Source organism: Schistocerca gregaria, chromosome 5, assembly GCF_023897955.1.
Source record: "Schistocerca gregaria isolate iqSchGreg1 chromosome 5, iqSchGreg1.2, whole genome shotgun sequence".
Classification (NCBI taxonomy): Eukaryota; Metazoa; Arthropoda; class Insecta; order Orthoptera; family Acrididae; genus Schistocerca; species Schistocerca gregaria.
The window spans coordinates 577,186,050-577,205,207 of NC_064924.1; the positions used below are offsets into that span (position 1 = coordinate 577,186,050).

Below are 19,158 nucleotides of genomic sequence, written 5' to 3' on the forward strand. Positions count from 1 at the left end.
TTTTACCACAGTTATCATATAATACATGCGCCGCAGAGGTTTTGAATTTATTCTTTCTGAAGGCACATTGGATTAAACGAGTACGTGAACACAGAAAGAATGTCGTATGTTTTTTGACGTGTCTCTTGTGATATAAATAGCATAGAATGGCTATTTATTTTTTCCTGACTCTAGTATGAGGCACTGACATCAGACTTGCTAGTTTTGACTGTCTATCGACACTGGACGGAGATTCTCTCACAATTTTTAAAGAAAATTTGGTACTCTTAAGCCAGTAGTGCATCTTTGTATTAGATGCACATTTTTGAGTAGGTAAACAATCGCATACTTTGATTCACCTTTAACAAAATACTTTTATAAATAGATGAAATATATTTAGCAATACTAACGAATTCCCGGAAGCTCGTTACATAACTTATTCTGCCAACACGATCCCTGAGACCGTAGACTGAAGTGTCGTACACACGCGACTCTTCCTTTAATGTCCATTTATCTTCTGCGGAACAAAATCTTTCGTCACCTCTTTCCAACAATAGATTTGTCACTGTCGAAAGTATGTTGGGCACACTGTGACAGAGCGCACTTCAAACGATTCATATACGTTGGCTCTTTTTGGGTGTCCAACGACGAGAACCGCTGGCCTCACAGGTGGGCGTGTCGCTCCATCTCGCTGCTGTTGCTCTGTGACGTCATGTTGCCCACGTCCTCGTCTCCGTCGTGATGATGGTGGTGATGGACCACTGCAAAACACGAGAAAAACACTGCGATAAGGCTAAATAAATTATGTGAAGCGTTATTTGTGGTAAACTCCTGTTAAACATTATGTAAGATCAAAACTTATTGAAAGATATGCTTTCTGGATTGGAGTCGCCAACGGATCTTTTCGGATTATGTGGCAATAGATCTGTTAAGTTTCCGATCCTGAGAATCTTACTTGTTTTCATTAAATAAATAAATTAATTACAAAAATGCGCTTCAGAGTGACTTCTGCAACCAGTAACAAAAAATGGTTCAAATGGCTCTGAGCACCATGGGACTTAACATCTATGGTCATCAGTCCCCTAGAACTTAGAACTACTTAAACCTAACTAACCTAAGGACATCACACAACACCCAGCCATCACGAGGCAGAGAAAATCCCTGACCCCGCCGGGAATCGAACCCGGGAACCCGGGCGTGGGACGCGAGAACGCTACCGCACGACCACGAGATGCGGGCCAACCAGTAACAAATGTATTAGGTGCGCCACTTGCAGAAATGCTTAAGTAAATAAACATAGCGCTTATTCCTACCGAATTTATTTACTTTAGACCACAGTTAAATTGTCCGTAGTTACTTTTGAAAAACGTAGCCTGAAACATCTCATGAAACAAAATTCAGAAGAAAGCAAGTGATACGTAACTTCCTGGCAGATTAAAACTGTGTGCCGGACCGAGACTCGAACTCGGGACCTTTGCCTTTCGCCCGATTTCGAGTCTCGGTCCGGCACACAGTTTTAATCTGCCAGGAAGTTTCATATCAGCGCACACTCGAGTGAAAATTTCATTCCAAGTGATACGTATATTATAGCAATGATGATCGCAGGGTCACATTCTTGGGTGTTAGACATTATACTGTGACAAAAAGAACAGGGACAGGCGAACTGTTATGGGAGTGACGTATCACATATGATTACCAGGCAGCGTACAGCCTATGAGCTGATGTAGGGACACTCATGCACACGTGTAATGGTATCGGCTAATGTCTTGAGATACTTCACTCCACGGCTTGGAGCAGAGCGTCTCTTCACAGTAAATCTCTCTTACATAGTGAACACGCCGGCGTCCTGCCAATTTCGCCGTATATGTGCCCTTGAATCTGATTAGTCAATTCAAATTCTTCGTTAATTTTTAGTCACGCTCACTTTTCTTGCGCCAAAGAAGCACACGCACAGTATGCTTCTACTAAACATAGCCATGAGTAATATTTAGCTCTGCCGATATATCTCGAAAGTTACAAACCCCATGTCATGTTCACTTTTAAATATTGTCCTGTGTATGAGTAATTCACCAATGCCTCCGTTATGGAGGAGCCCAGTAAAATTTGCGTACAGCTGGGGGAGGTTCGGACGTTGCGCTGTCGACCGAAGAGAGTCTTTAACGTCCTCATACCTGTAGTACCTTGTGAGAAAATTTTCACCGTTGCACACTTACTACACATAACACTCTCAATAGTCTGTTTTATATTTCTACTCTTTGTGTGGGTCTAAAATGTTTCAGCTTTGGTGCTTCTTATTCTGATAATTTAACCTTTATGAGCGCGTTGGCAGACGATCAAACAAATTGTCAGGTCTCCTGGCAAAGGATTTTCATAGATTCCTTCCTTCCTCACTTAATTTCTCACTTTTTCCGGCCTATAACTTAAAACATCAGTCTAAACGGTCACATTGTACACTTTCAGGAATATTTTTCTCAATTAGACTCGACAGAAGGAAAAAAAAACCTTCAACCATGTATAAGTATCAGAGAAATGAGAAAGCCACGTTGATCGACAAGGAGAATGATGTATTTTATTGCAGCCAAGAAACGCGTCTATACGATAATGAACGATTTAAAAAGAGACGAATTATACGGCTGCAAGTTAGTAGCGAGAGGTGCCCAAAAGTGGAATATTTTCTCTAGAAGGGGTGGTGTTGCGGCTAGTGAGGAAATGGGACTGCTTCACTTCCCTGCTATACGCTTACTAGTCCTTGATTACGTAAACGCTGTTTCAGGATTTTTGGCCATTTTGCAGTTGCAGACATGACGGATGGTGCTCGTTTCAGGACGAGGCGGGATATTACGGTTATATCGTAGAAACCAACCAACAATCGAGCCAGGTGCATCGTTAATCATTATGGCTTGCAGACATGTTCCCCGACGTATCACAATTTCATCAGCAGTGACTTCGGGTGCTGAAGAAAATGAGTGAGGCACTTAGCGAAGAAAGGCAAGAGTTGTGACGGAACTTCTTGGCAGATTTAAACTGTGTGCCGGACCGAGACTCGAACTCGGGACCTTTGCCTTTCGCGGGCAAGTGCTCTACCGACTGAGTTATTCAAGTACGACTCACGACCGGTCCTCACTGCTTCAATCCTGCCATTGCCTCGTCTCCTACCTTCCAAACTTCACAGAAGTTGTTCTTCGAAGAAGTGAGGACGGGTCGTGAGTCGTGCTTGGGTAGCTCAGTTTGTAGAGCACTTGCCTGCGAGAGGAAGAGGTGTAGAGTTCGAGTCTCGGTCTCCACACAGTTTTAATCTGGCAGGAAGATCCATAACAGTGCACACTCCGCTGCAGAGTGGAAATCTTATTCTGACGAATTGTGATGATGACTGGACATCTACCATGACAATACTACACGTCACACAGCATTGAGCAGACAAACACAAAATGACAGTGGCTTCGCACCAACCCTTCCTTGCGTATCTCTTGTAACTCTTCAGAACTGAAACAAACATCGTCGCATATGTGTAATAGTCCTTTTGAAGACAAGAGCCCAGAGAAACTTATGTCTTTGTATAAGTGCGACTAACTGATTCACCACAGAGTCCAGTAAAGGAACCTTGCAGGAAAATCTACTCTCCCCCTCCTACCCCTCCCCCCCCCCCCTCAGGTGCTTAAAAAAACGAATCTGGATGATTTTGTAGGCCAAATTCATCAAATATGGCACAGAAAAAAATCCATCTCGTTCATACCACTTATACCAATGTAATAAAAAGAGGAGAGGACGGTTTAACATTTCGCTGACGAGTAGATGATTATAGACAGTGCACAAGCTTGTACTGTCGGCTCGGTAGTGTTGTTTTTTGAAGAAACCATACCAGCATTTACCTTAAGCAAAGAACATAAATCTGGAACACCGGACGGGGAATTTTAATGGGTGTCCTCCCTAATATGAAGCTCAGAGTTACTGCTAAGCCACCTCGCAGGGTCACTGTAAAAAGAGGATATATCAATTTTCCAGCGAGACAACTGTACTTCATGGGAACTCTGTTTGTTTAAATTCTTCATAGCAATGAATAGTCCTGTGTAACCTAAATGGTACACAAGTTTGGTAATTTCTTTTACATACGGGTCACAGTATGTGTAAGGCACTACAGAGCGACGTCAGTGAACCAGCAATTTAGTAACTGCAGAGTACATTTGATGGATGCCTACGAGCCATCATGATCCCCGAAAATTTCATTTATTTGAAACATTTTGTCCTAATGAATTACAGCAGCGCTAATGTTGATGCCGTATCCTTTATTTTCGAAAACGCATTCATTCTGCTCAGCTTTGTCGCCAGATACACAAAATGTTCACATGCTGTATATACACTACTGTTTATAAAAAGTTAAACATTCAGACCCAGTGGACAGAGATGTGGCATGCACCTAGGTCTAACAGCTCCCTCTCATGTGCAGCCAGACAGGTCAGTGTTACACAGTGCTCAGTCTGTGTAGAGGTGAAAACGTGGAACCAAATGCCACTATGCCACGTCGACATCACAAGGTGGAATATCGGCAAGTGAGTGCGTTCCATTGAGGCAGTGTGATTGGTATCTGGGAGGAGGTTTGCCTTCCGTGACACTGTGGCTCCTAGCAACGCCACAGACTGCAAGGGGCCGTGAACGCCGGCATTGACATGCTGGTGGCAAAACGTAGGGTCTCCCGACGAGTCCCGCTTCAACTTGTGCTACAGTGATGGCATTCGACGCTGCTTTGCGGGACGCAATCGGGCAGCCAATACCGTTGAACGACATAACGGACAAACGCCAAGTGAGTTGGTTTGGGACGCCATTGCCTATAGCACGTGATTTCACCTCCTACGTCTTGAGGACAGACAAGAGTCACCGTTACAATAGGACGGTTTTGCAGCCCGAGGCAGTGCCCCTCCTAATCCCGTTCCATATGCCATATTTCAGTTGGATAACGCCCGACAGCATGTGGCGAGGAATGTGCAAGATATCTTCGAAGAACGAAGTACCAGTGCTTCCCTGGCCTGCCCGTTCGCATTACACGTCGCCCATCGAACATGTCTGGGATACGGTTGGTCAGCGACTTGTTCATTCAGGTCCTCCTTCGGCCACTGTTGGTGCTTTGTGGACGCGCCTACAGACCGCGTAGCAGGGTATTCCCCAGCCGCATACTCAGGCTCTCTTTGATCCCACGACATCTAGCGTCTCTGATTGCAGCACTTGGGGCTCTACTCCGTGCTGAGTTTCTACTATCATAGTGCACATACAGGTCTGTAAATCTAATCATTTGTGTAGCGTCATGTCCATTATCAGTGGAATAAATTTCATTGTGATCACATCTCTCGGTCTTGGTGTTTCATTTCCTCCAAACATTAGTGTAGAAGAAGATAGCTGAAAATTTTGCCGTCAGACAGAACAAAACGAACTTACACCGCCCTCAAAGAGGATGTGTTGCAAGTAAATGTGTGGCCAGACTCATACCCAACAAGAATGATACAACCATTTTATCCATGACTTACATAAATATGTTCCTAAACGATGTCGAACTGTTCATGGAAAGAAAAAGAGGGCATCAGTAGAGAACTTGCAGTTGATCAGCGCTTCGTCAAAATCCAGAAAGCTCGTTCCCATTTTATGAAAAGCATCGCAAGAAAAAAATCTGAAAACATTACTTGATTATTAGTGTCAGCTACATACATCTAATATTTAGGAGTGACCACTGCATTTGATTTAAAACGAGATGACCATATAAATCTTGTTTATGAGAGAGCAGCTAATACGGTATACCCAGCGAATGTAAGGTGCTGATGACTAACAAGGATATAAAAAGCAACGGAAACCATTATCGCTTGATAACTGCAACTGTCCCTCTACCCATTAAAATTGCTGCAGCAAGAAGAAATGTTGATAACAAACGCGTATTTACTGGACAAATATATTATACTAGAACTGTCATGTGATTACATTTTCACGCAATTTGGGTGCATAGATCCTGAGAAATCAGTACCCAGAACAACCACCTCTGGCCGTAATAAAGGCCTTGATACGCCTGGGCATTGAGTCAAACAGAGCTTGGATGGCGTGTACAAGTACAGCTGCCCATGCAGACTCAACACGATACCACGGTTCATCAAGAGTAGTGACTGGCATATTGTGACGAGCCAGTTGCTCGGCCACCACTGACCAGACGTTTTCAGTTGGTGAGAGATCTGGAGAATGTGCTGGCCAGGGCAGCAGTCGAACATTTTCTGTATCCAGAAAGGCCAGTACAGGATCTGCACATGCAGTCGTGCATTATCCTGCTGAAATGTAGGGTTTCGCAGGGATCGAATGAAGGGTAGAGCCACAGGTCGTAACACATCTGAAACGTAACATCCACTGTTCAAAGTGCCGTCAATGTGAACAAGAGGTGACCGAGACGTGTAACCAATGGCACTCCATACCATCACGCCGGGTGATACGCCAGTATGGCGATGACGAATACACGCTTCCAATGTGCGTTCACTGCGATCTCGCCAAACACGGATGCGACGATCGTGATGCTGTAAACAGAACCTGGATTCATCCGAAAAAATGACGTTTTGCCATTCGTACAGCTAGGTTCGTCGATGAGTATACCATCGCAGGCGCTCTTGTCTGTGATGCACCGTTATGGGTAACCGCAGCCACGGTTTTCGAGCTGATAGTCCATGCTGCTGCAAACGTCGTCGAACTGTTCGTGCAGATGGTTGTTGTCTTGCAAACGTCGCCATTTATTGACTCAGGGATCGAGACGTGGCTACACGATCCGTTGCAGCCATGCGGATAAGATGCCTGTCATCTCGACTGCTAGTGATACGAGGCCGTTGGGATCCAGTACCGCGTTCCGTATTACCCTCCTGAACCCACCGATTCCATATTCTGCTACCAGTTGTTGGATCTCGACCAACGCGAGCAGCAATGTCGCGATACGATAAACCGAAATCGCGATAGGCTACAATCCGACCTTTATCAAAGTCGGAAACGTGATGGTACGCATTTCTCCTCCTTACACGACGCATCACAACAACGTTTCACCAGGCAACGCAAGTCAACTGCTGTTTGTGTATGAGAAATCGGTTGGAAACGTTCCTCATGTCAGCACGTTGTAGGTATCGCCACCGGCGCCAGCCTTGTGTGAATGCTCTGGAAAGCTAATCATTTGCATATCACGGCATCATCTTCCTGTCGGTTAAATTTCGCTTCTGTAGCACTTCATCTTCGTGGTGTAACAATTTAAATGCAAGTAGTGTAAGTTTGAACGTACTCGTACGGGAATGGGTGCTTTGGCCGAATGCCGCTACACTGACACTCCAGCATTTCCTTACCTGTGGGATACGTTGAGTAAAATTTAATCTATATGCGTGTTTGTTTTCAGTGCGGAAGAATGAGTTTTCCACAGATGAAGAGTGGCGTGGGTACCTGATTGTTGTTGTGTGTGTCTAATGGTGCTGGAACTTGTCAGAGCAATACAGCACGCCTCATGGTCGTGCACATGTACTTGTCGTCATCTTTCGGGCTTCGATGAAGATCGAATCATTGGCATGGGAGTTACGGGAGCATCATAACGACAGATCGTACAGATAGTTGGATGTAGTGCAATGGCTGCGGAAAGAACACAGAAGATTGTTATGATCACGACTGACAGTTGCAACGTTTGGAGGACAAGGCACAGGCGTTGTTCTTGCTCCAGTACAACAGCGCAACCTGCCGGTTTGGCTACCATCTGCATTCATTTTTAAGCGTGTATTTTTCGCGGTGTTTCCATATTTACCTCTAATCACTGAATGTGATTAGTATTTGATTACGTTTACATAGTACTTGAAAAGGCTGACGAAAATGTAAAATGCAATACAGTGCATCAGCAGTCAGATATTTATCAAACTTTGAGGAGATTTTAGTTGCATAGAGGGTATTAGATGAGACCTTCATTCCTTTCGGAGCTGGTGCACATCACATTAGGCGTGACGCTCATGGACACAAATACAATCTTCTATTCGTGTGGCGTGCAAGCAAACGGTCTCCAGATATTATTTTGAAAAATTTGTTGCAGTACCGGAATCATACGTTCGCTGTGTCATTTCGTGAAGATAGCTATGAAAGCATCCCAGACACGCTCTAGGTGACTGCTCAGAAAGCCGGCCGCGGTGGTCTAGCGGTTCTAGGCGCTCAGTCCGGAACCGCGCGACTGCTACGCTCGCAGGTTCGAATCCTGCCTCGGGCATGGATGTGTGTGATGTCCTTAGGTTAGTTAGGTTTAAGTAGTTCTACGTTCTAGGGGACTGATGACCAAAGATGTTAAGTCCCATAGGGCTCAGAGCCATTTGACTGCTCAGAAAGCATTGAGACCAGTCAAGGATCCGTTTTTGGTGTGCGGCGTCTTGCTTTGTCCTACTGGAATACCTTCATAGGAGGTGGAGGGTACTGCGACAGGGTTTACCATTCTTGCCACATACCGGCGACCATTCAGCCTCTGTTCAACGTTTTCCAGATCAGTCATGTTCTTTTATGGAATAGCTCTCTAAACCACGATTACAGCAGTTGGGAAGGTGGCTTTCGAGAATCGCTGCTTCGTGTAGCTTTCACCAGATAGTCTACGGACACTGGCTACAGCTACCACAAACAGGGACGAGGCTCACAGCTGAACGCCACAGACTGCATTTAGTGTCCCAGTTGCCTGTGTCTCTACACCACGCAAGAGTCTGTCGACTGTGCTTCGGTGTCGGCGTTTAACGACGCGTGGCAACTCGTGATCTCAGCTCTGCTAGCAGCGGCCTTTTCCCGAAGTTTCGTGGCGACACTCTACTTGTAACTTCCGCCCGTATTTCAACTACTCTCTTCTGTCTGTTAGTCAGTCATTCCAACAGTCCTATGACCTCCTAACGGTGTAATCCTTATGTAAGGATCCGTGTCTATTGTTCTTGCCAAATTGTTGTGGTGAGGCCATCTCGTTACCAATTTTGCCAAGAACATTACACACGGATGCCTTCATAAGGATTACAGCATTAGGATGTCACAGGACTATTTGACTGACTGACTAATAGACGGAAGACAATTATTGAAATACCAACTTCGGGAAAACAGCTGAGATCTTGAGTTGCCACCGCAGCACAGTCAACAGAGTATTACGTGGAGTAGAGACTAAGTAAACTGTGACACTAAAAGCACTCTGTGGCATTCAGCTGTGAACCTCGTTTGTGTTTGTGGTAGGTAGTTCCCGCTAAAGTGTCCGTAGACAACCTGTTGAAAGGTACACGGAGCAGTTATTCTCGGAAGCCACCATTCCAACTCTTGGAATCGTGGTTTGGAGAGCTATTGGACAAAGGAACGGGTCTGATCTGGAAAATCTTGAAGATGGGCTGTGTGGTCGCCGGTACGTGGCAAGAATGGTAAATCCTGTAGTAGTACTCTCTACCTCCGATGAATCAAATGGCATTTTCCAGTAGAACAATGCAAGACGCCACACTTCACACCACAAATGGATCCTTGACTGCCTGACTGAACCTCTGAGTAGTCACACATTGCGTGACTGGGACGCTTTCACAGCAAGCACCAGCCAGCAACGTTCACAAAATGGCACAATATAGCATGTTTCTGGTATGCAGGCCATTTGCCTCCATGCCACCACGAATCCTATTCTTGTCCATGGGGATCACACGTAAAACGATATACACCTGCTCAGAATGGAATGAAGGTTTTTTCATTTAATGCTCGTTATGCAACGAACATCTCCACACAGTTTGATAAATACCGCACTTGTGATCCATTCTCCTACGCTTCCCATTTTCGTCAAGCTTTTTAAGTATTATGTAAACAAAATCAAAAACTATTCACGTACAGTGGTTAGACAAATATAAGGAAACACCGCGAGAAATGCATGCTTCAAAGTAAACGCAAATGCTTGCCAATACGGCGGGTTGCCCTGTTGAATCTGACAAAGATCAAGACCTGAGCAATGTCTGCAATACGTTGCAACTGCCAGTTGTGGTCAGAACAGTTATCGGTGTAGTTGTCAGTGCATTTTGTCGGAGCTAAGTGAATTCGTACGCGGGAAAATTGTTGGCGCTCGTATGGTGCTCCCGCAACCAAGGTAGCCGAAGTATTTAGTGTTGCAAGAGTCAAGGTATCAAAGATTTACACCGCATTCAGAGCTACGTTACAAAGTGGACGAAAGTGTGTGTTGAGTGATCGTCACAGGTTGTGATTGAAGAGGTTTATGACGAAAAATGAGAGAATGACAGCTGCAAATGTCTTTGCAGAACTGAATGTCGCAGTCGCGAACACTGTCGGCATCACACACGAAGCGAGCTCCAGAAGCAGGGAACTGGATTCAAGCTGGAATTCAGGAACCACTCATCAGTGATGCGACTGCCCGTAACGGGAAAACGTCGTGCCGACGCCATAAAAGCTGGACGATACAGCAACTGAAGACATTCATTTGGTCGGGTGAGTGTTGTTTCACTGTTTCTAACTTCTGGCCAATTTCTTGAATATGGCGGGATTTCGGTGATTATTTGGGCAGCCCTATCGTGGTTACGCTGCAAGGCCACATTACTATCAAGTATTATGTGATCATTTTAGCTGATCCATCCAGTCTTGCAGGAAGACGTATTTCCTTAAAAACCATACACGAGCTGTATTCATCCGTTCCGAGACGAATGGAAAGTGTCTTGAATGGCAACGATTTTTATACACCGTATTAGGTATGGTAATCTGTCGCATTTGTGGCGTTCCTGCAGTTTTCTCCACCTCGTTTATATGTCCAGCAAAAATGCGCCCCTATTTTCAGTGAGTAGCTGTCTAATTTTTGTAACCTCACCGACATGACCCACATATATTGTAAGACAAAAACGACGTACAACGGATGAATTATCTGAATGGGACGGAAATCGGTTGATGAGATGTAAATGCACATACAAAAAATTGAAACTTCTCCTTTGAATGTAAAGAATGGCAGTACTGCAAAAACTCTTACGTTGTTTGATTCTCAAACAGCTGAGCAATACTGAACGTGCTCATACAGTTCTCTCGTTACTTATTCTGATCATCACAAAACTGACACACAATATTTTTAGCGCAACGCAATCTGACTTTCAATAACCCCTAAAAAAGAATGGCCCTGACTAATAATAATCTATACCTTTCATGAACCACTTACCTCACAAAAATCTTCGTTACTCGAACTGCTGCACTACAGCGAGCGCCAATACTGCCAGCTAAATAAAAGATTCTAACTACTGAAGGCAGTAACTGCTGATTGGCATAGTTAGCAAATAAAAGATTTTGATAGAGAACAGCAACAGGACGTCATGAACTTGAACACTATTAACGTAAATACATTGTTTGTTCTATATCAAAATCTTTTATTTGCTACCTATGCCTATCAGTAGTTAGAATCTTTTATTTAGCTGACAGTATTGGCGCTCGCTGTATTGCAGTAGTTCGAGTAACGAAGATTTTTGTGAGGTAAGTGATTCATGAAAGGTATACGTTATTGTTAGTCAGGGCCATTCTTTTGTAGGGATTATTGAAAGTCAGATTGCGTTGCGCTAAAAATATTGTGTGTCAGTTTAGTGATGATCAGAATAAGTGAAGAGAGAACTGTCTGAATACGTTCAGTTTTGCTCAGCTGTTTGAAAATTAAATAACGTAGTTTACCAGCACAGTCATTCATTACATACAAAGAAGAAGTTTCAAAATGATTTAATTTCAGAGAAAAAGCTTCATACATTGAGCAATTCAGTAACGCTTTGGTCCACCTCTGGTCTTGTGCAAGCAGTTATTCGGCTTTGCATTAATTCGTAAAGTTGTTGAACGTTCTCCAAAGGGATATCGAGCCAAATTCTGTACAAAATCCAGAGCTGGTTGGAGAGCCCCTGCCCGTAAGGTTCCAAACGTTCTCAGTTGTGAAGGGATCCGGCGACCTTGCTGGACAAAGGAGGGTTTAGCAAGGTCGAAGGCAAACAGTAGAAACTCTCGCCGTCTGCGAAAAGGCATTATGTTGCTGAAATGTAAGCCTAGGATCGCTTGCCGTGTAGGCCAACAAAACGGGGTGTAGAATATCGTCGGCGCGCCGCGGTTATGTAAGGTGGCGCGGATGAAAACCAAAGTGGTCCCACTATAAAAGGAAATGCCATCCCACACCATCACTCCTGGTTATCGGGCAGTATGAAGGGCGACAATCAGGTTGGTGTCCCACGTTGTCTGGGGTGTCTCCAGACACGTTTTCGCTGGTCACTGGGACTCATTAAGAAGCGGGGATTATTACTGTAGACCACAATACTGCAGTCAATGAGATTCCAGGTCGAATGTGCCGAGCACCACCGCAAACGGGCTTGTTGGTGTACAGAGGGTAATGATAGTCGGGGGAAGCGGCGCTATGAGCGTCTTCCATTTTCTTTGTGGTCAGTGAAGCACTTCGGATCCATGATAATGACGAATCCGAGGGTCTGAGTGGCTCTCTGACGGTTGCTCGGTCCTCAAGTTCCGTTGTTTTTCTAGGTCGACTACTTCCTTCTTGACGCTGTGTCAGCCATCTACATCTACATATATACTCCGCTAGCCACCAAGCGGTGTGTGGCGGAGGGCACAATTCATGCCAAAGTCGTATTCCCCAGCCCTCTGTTCCACTCGCGGATGGCACGTGGGAAAAACGATTGTCTAAAGCCTCAGTACGAGCTCTAATTTCCCTTTTCTTTGAATGGTGATCACTGCGCGATTTGAAAGTTGGTGGTAATAATATATACTCTACATCCTCGGCAAAGATCGGATTTCGGAATTTAATGAGCAGTCCCTTCCGCTTAGCGCGCCGTTTATCTGCAAGTGTGTCCCACTTCAAACTTTCTATGAGATTTGTAACGCTCTCGTGATGGCTAAATCTACCAGTCACGAATCTTGCCGCTCTTCTTTGGACTTTCTCAATCTCTTGAATCAGACCGAACTGGTAAGGGTCCCATACAGACAAACAATACTCCAAGACTGGACGAACTAACGTATTGTAAGCAATTTACTTTGTTGAAGGACTGCATCGCTTCAGGATTCTACCAATAAACTGCAATCCGCAGTTCGCCTTGCCCGTTACTAGTGTAATCCGATCATTCCATTTGAGATCATTTCGAATAGTTACACCCAGATACTTGACGGATGTTACCGTTTCCAAAGACTGGGCATTTATTTTGCACTCGTACATTAATGGGGATTTTCGTTTTGTTGTACGCTACACTTACTAATATTGAAAGATTACTGCCAGTCATTACACCACGCATTTATTTTCTGCAAATCCACATTGATTCGTTCACAACTATCGTGTGATACCACTTTCCTATAGACTACAGCACCATCGGAAAACAGACTAATGGCGCTGTCAACACCATCAACCAGATCGTTTATGTAAATCGTAAAAAGCAGCGGACCTATTAATCTGCCCTGGGGCACATCTGAAGTTACGCTTGTTTCTGTTGGAGTCACCCTCTGTTCAGGACGACATACTGCTCTCTGTCTGTTAGACAACTTTCTATCCAACCGCATATGTCATCGGATAGGCCGTAAGCTCGCACTATCTGGAGCAAGCGACAGTGTGTAACTGAGTCGAACGCCCTTCGAAAGTCGAGAAATAAGACATCAACCTGGGAGCAGGTATCTAGAGCCTGTTGTATATCATGCACAAAGAGGGCCAGCTGTGTCTCGCATGAGCGCTAAAACCGTGCTGGTTTCTGCAGATGAGCTTCTCAGAGTCTAGAAACATCATTATGTCTGAACACAAAATATGTTCCATGATTCTACAACAAATGATGTCAGTGAAATTGGCCTGTAACTATGTGCATCCGATTATAGACCCTTTTTATAGATTGCTATGACCTGGGCCTTCTTCCAGTCCCGTGGAGCTTTCCGCTGTTTCAATGATCTCTGATAGATGATGGATAAGAATGGTGCTTTATTTTTAGCCACCCATTCCCGCCAACATTGTTAAATAATGGCATAGACCTTATTCAAATACCGAGCGATTTGCCGATTACTCCAACCGTATTGTCGGAGCCCATCTACATTTTCTCTCTCAACTGACCGTTGGGTTTATGGTTCACGCATCAGTCTGCGAGCCATAGTTACTGGTCAACTGAGTATACGGAATGAAATTCACAAAGTTTTTATGCCCTGGTATCAACGTATCCCATGCTTACTACCCCTGCCAGCACAATGAAATTGCACTGCAACGTTACACATTTATCTAACGGCTGAAAAAAAATTACAATTTTGCATTTTCCGTCAGTACCTGTATGAATACCAATTCCTGACCAATTTGCACTTTGTTTGAGTATACAGGGTGTTACAAAAAGGTACGGCCAAACTTTCAGGAAACATTCCTCACACACAAAGAAAGATAATGTGTTATGTGGACATGTGTGCGAAAACGCTTACTTTCCATGTTAGAGCTCATTTTATTACTTCTCTTCAAATCACATTAATCATGGAATGGAAACACACAGCAACAGAACGTACCAGCGTGACTTCAAACACTTTGTTACAGGAAATGTTCAAAATGCTGTCCGTTAGCGAGGATACATGCATCCACCCTCCGTCGCATGGAATCCCTGATGCGCAGATGCAGCCCTGGAGAATGGCGTATTGTATCACAGCCGTCCACAATACGAGCACGAAGAGTCTCTACATTTGGTGCCGGGGTTGCGTAAACAAGAGCTTTCAAATGCCCCCCTATATGAAAGTCAAGAGGGTTGAGCTCAGGAGAGCGTGGAGGCCATGGAATTGGTCCGCCTCTACCAACCCATCGGTCACCGAATCTGTTGATGAGAAGCGTACGAACACTTCGACTGAAATATGCAGGAGCTCCATCGTGCATGAACCACATGTTGTGTCGTACTTGTAAAGGCACATGTTCTAGCAGCACAGGTAGAGTATCCCGTATGAAATCGTGATAACATACAGTACATACTGACGAAACTAAAAAGAGCTCTAACATGGAAATTAAGCGTTTCCGGACACATGTCCACATAACATCTTTTCTTTATTTGTGTGCAAGGAACGTTTCGTGAAAGTTTGGCCGTACCTTTTTGTAACACCCTGTATAAATCTCTGAGTATTGAGGTCGCGTCACGTACCTCTTCATACTTCTTCAGTAGTTCACATTTTGATTCTTCTGCTAGGGTCTTCTTCAGGACTCCAGTGGCCTCCCAGTATTTCTGAACATTGTCGAAACACAGGGTTGCAGTGACAAAAGGATATTTCTCTGCCGCTTTTCCGGAGAAGAGGAGTTGCCGGATAAAACTCTTCAGACTTCTGTTGATAGTTTGTCGTCGTTGGGTAAATATTGGAAGCAGGTACTGAAAGACAGAGTGAATCCAAAATATTACTGTTTTTGTGCTGCTTCTGTTGTTTCTGGATAGCCGTTTATTTTCATCGCTCGCCGTTGCTGTGTGTTTACTCCCGTGATAGCGGGTAACCATGAAGACTGAAAGCCTGTAGTCATCATATCTATTGAAACTGTACTCAATCTTCGACATTGCCACTGCTTCACGTACTTTCTTTCTATAAATATCACTTTATCTGATTAGCCTTAGTATGTTCGTAAAATCCATAACCTGGTCACATTCTTCTTGGGGCTACGCTACACTAATTTTACCTTTTATCTTAAATTGTGTGGCGTTAGTGTCCTTTAACGAGTTCTTTCACTGTCCTCCCAGACCTGCCGAGGCATACTTTGCCACAACCACGCGTCACTTCTTATACTCCGCAGTGTGGAGGTTGACAGGAACGTCTGTTGTAGGTCGGAACAATTCCTATGTTGTGTTGACTGGTATTATTAAAAGGCTGTCCCAGTTAATGATTCACGATGAACATATCAGTTGTAGGTTGCCTATACAACACCTTCCAGGGGAAAATCTGATTTTCAATATTTCATATAAGTACAGACCGAATCCAAAAATTTAAAATGCTATCAGAATCTAGCCATTAAGAAGTATAGTTTAACACCGTAAGATAGTTTTACGTCGAGGAACTGTGTGTATGTCTTGTGGAAGCCTAACTCACGGTGCGCAAATAACCGAGACTGTATATCCAGAATTGAATAAGAGCGCTTAGCGGCTTTTAACAATCGTTAAACGTAGCTCCAAATTTTTTTAAAACTTTTTCTGGTTTACATGCTTAATATCAAATATTTAACACAACCCCTCATCAGAAGTTTGGAGCTGTTTTGTACGTGAAAGACAGGTTCCTTAAAGAATCGGAGATACAATGGTCTTTATGAATTCTTCTCGGGTTATCAGCCGAGTGGTGGCGTCGTTTTGGCGTCTTGGCTCAACCAAAGACCAGCTGGGGTTGCAGACGCCGGGCATTTAAGTACTGAGTGCGAATGTGGGATGGAATATATCGGGCAAACACAACGATGTATCTTCCAGCGCTGCTCTGAAAACATCAGGAGCGTACGACTAGGACAGACAAACAAGTCTGCGGTAGCAGAACATAGGAGTATCGAGGGACACACCTTCGAATTCGAAAAAACGAAGAAGCTGTGCAGCGCCAATCGTTTCTGGAATTCTATCTTTAAAGACGCAGTTGAGATACATCTGCACAACAATTTAGTAAGCAGGGATAGCGGTTTTCAGCTCAGTGCGGCGTAGGGTCCCACAATTGACAAAATCGGCAGGAACGCTCCGATCTGAAGGCAGCGGCGTCCGCAGACAGATTGGATAGCCACCGGGTCTCGATGACGGGCCGCACCGCCGCCCCCCTCCCCCCCCCCCCCCCCACCACCGACGCGGTACCCCCTTCCAGAGGAACATGATTGGCAGGCCTATAGTAGCGGACGACGGCCAAGCAGCTGTATAGATACGCAGAACACAGCATCCCGACACTTCGCCAGAAGATGATGGGTACGAAACTCATTGAAACGTTGAAACAAGACGACGCCACCACTCGGCTGATAACCCGAGAAGAATTCATCAGTGGAATACGCCGAGAAAGACTGCAATCGCATACAGTGGTCTTTCCATAAGGAAAAATATCTCTGACAGCAAGATCTGTCACTGACGTGCAGTACACACGTAGAGTGCTGACAGCGGCGTGCTTCTGGGCTGGATGGTGGTGCGATGCCGCATTTAGATAGCTAAGCTACAAGAAAAGGTATCAGTTTTCCCAGGCCCCATAATTGTCTTCCACTGAGATGCATAAGTTAGAAATTTCGCTCAACGGTGCCTCGAACCTTCCTCTGCGATGGTGCAAAAGCGTGGCACGTTGTGACGTGACACTCGGGCTAGTGATGCCTGAAGCAGCAACGTGTCGACTCATGCCAAAAAGAAAGACCACAGCTCTGGATTTCATGTGATGTGTAGGTGTGCTTATGATATCACGTTGCCAGCAAATTTCATCACAATTCTGCCCAACACCATTGTGGAAGTGTCACGCGATTGGAAGGTCGTCCCACCCATTCTTACCCAAATTTCACCTCCTGTTTTGACGCCTCTGCGATGGGGATCAGATCCGCAACTCAGCGTAGGTGGCCGACGTAAAAATTTCAGGCACGCCGCCACTCGGGGGTGGCATAAAGGTCGTCAATGAAACCAACCCTTTCCTTGGGGGACTGATTCCCACGCATTTCGCGTTCTAAAACGACAGTTCGCAGAGCAGCAGCAACAGGATGATGTTATTGACAATGTTCGACATTGCTCAAAACCCCTGAACGATTCAGCCCTTCGCTAAGGACACTGCGGGGCTGCAACCGCTTCGACACTTATTAGGTGGTGGCGTCTGTCCTCCGGCACTAGAGCAGCCACGAGGCACCAATCAACTGGATAGGTGTCGAAGTCTCTCACAAGTACATTTTCAACGTGTTCAACCGAGGCATGTGAGCCGCACATGTCAATGCTGCAGCCCTCTGTCCCTCAGGAGGGCGCGAAACAGTAGTGCTGAAAAAACAAACACGGCCTTTTCTGCTTCGGATAAGGTCGAATGGTTTTGAACGGTATCTAGGGGTGTCCATCACGTACTCCAGAGCAAAACCTGCGGTCCCACTATATTTCAAAGCGGTCGGATCGCGTTCGATGTGGTCGCAGTCCCACGATGTCCTTATAGTAGGGTCGAACCGACCAGGGGAAGGGGCGGGGATGACAACAGCGTCGAACGTTGTCAAGAACATCGTCCCACTGCTCATTGCAGAGCGAACTGCCGTTTTCGAATGCGAAATGCGTGGGAATTGGTGCTCCAAGCGAAGGGGTCGCTTTTTGATGCCTTTATGCACCTCCTGAGGGATTCTCGTGTCGATTATGAAGGGCGGTGAGTCGGTCAAATATAAAAAAAAATTAAAAAATGATTTTGCGCTGGTTGTAGCCCCCACCCCCATGCAGAGGCCTCAAGAGGGGTGAAATTTGGGTACTAGTTGGTGTCACGGCCTTCCCATAGCGCGATACACCCACGACAGCATTAGGAGAATTGTAGTGAAATTTGGTGCCACTGTGGCGTCCCCTGACCCACCTTACACCTCACGTGAACTCTTGTGATGTAGCTTTTTTTTCGCATGTATCGACACCTTGCAGTTTAAGCGTCGTTGAACCCGAGGGTGATGTTACAGGGCGTCACGCTTTTGTACATTGCAGGGGAAGGTTATAGACACCCTTGAGCCAAATTTCAAACTTACGCGTCAAACGGTAAACAACTACGGAGATTCGAAAAAGTCATACATTTATTTCATTTTGCGGTGTATTTGTACTAGTTAAGTCCCTAAAAAGTCTGTGCTGTAGAGTAGCCTTCAAATACGGTGAAGCTTATAAATTAGTAACCATAGAGTATTGTCAGACGTATGGATCAATACATTTAAAAGCGGAAAGTGAACCTCATCAATGTTTCATATCCTTGACCCATGTAACATGAAAAGTAACTCACAAAAATTGATGAAAGCATATTTGGGCCATCTGCCAGTGCACAGCAATGGCTTAACCATTCACTTTCGTCATATATAAGCCAACCAATTGCAGAAAACGTATGATTGATCCACGGACGTACACTGTCTTTCTCCTGTGAAGCTGACTATAATACACTACAGGCCGTTAAAATTGCTACACCAGAAGAAATGCAGATAATAAACGGGTATTCATTGGACAAATATAATATACTAGAACTGACATGTGATTACATTTTCACGAAATTTGGGGGCATTGA

At 44.9% G+C, this 19,158-nt stretch overlaps 1 protein-coding gene across 1 annotated transcript in view; it reads right to left on the bottom strand.

Annotated features, from left to right (window-relative positions):
• Positions 1 to 551: 551 nt before the first annotated feature.
• The window catches only part of LOC126272678 (zinc transporter ZIP3-like), a 462,003-nt gene continuing 443,396 nt past the window's right edge, over positions 552 to 19,158 (bottom strand). The window contains exon 4 of the mRNA XM_049975696.1: positions 552 to 740. Within this exon, the coding sequence (XP_049831653.1) occupies positions 643 to 740 (98 nt within the window). The 3' untranslated portion in view covers positions 552 to 642. The remainder of the gene's footprint in view (positions 741 to 19,158) is intronic.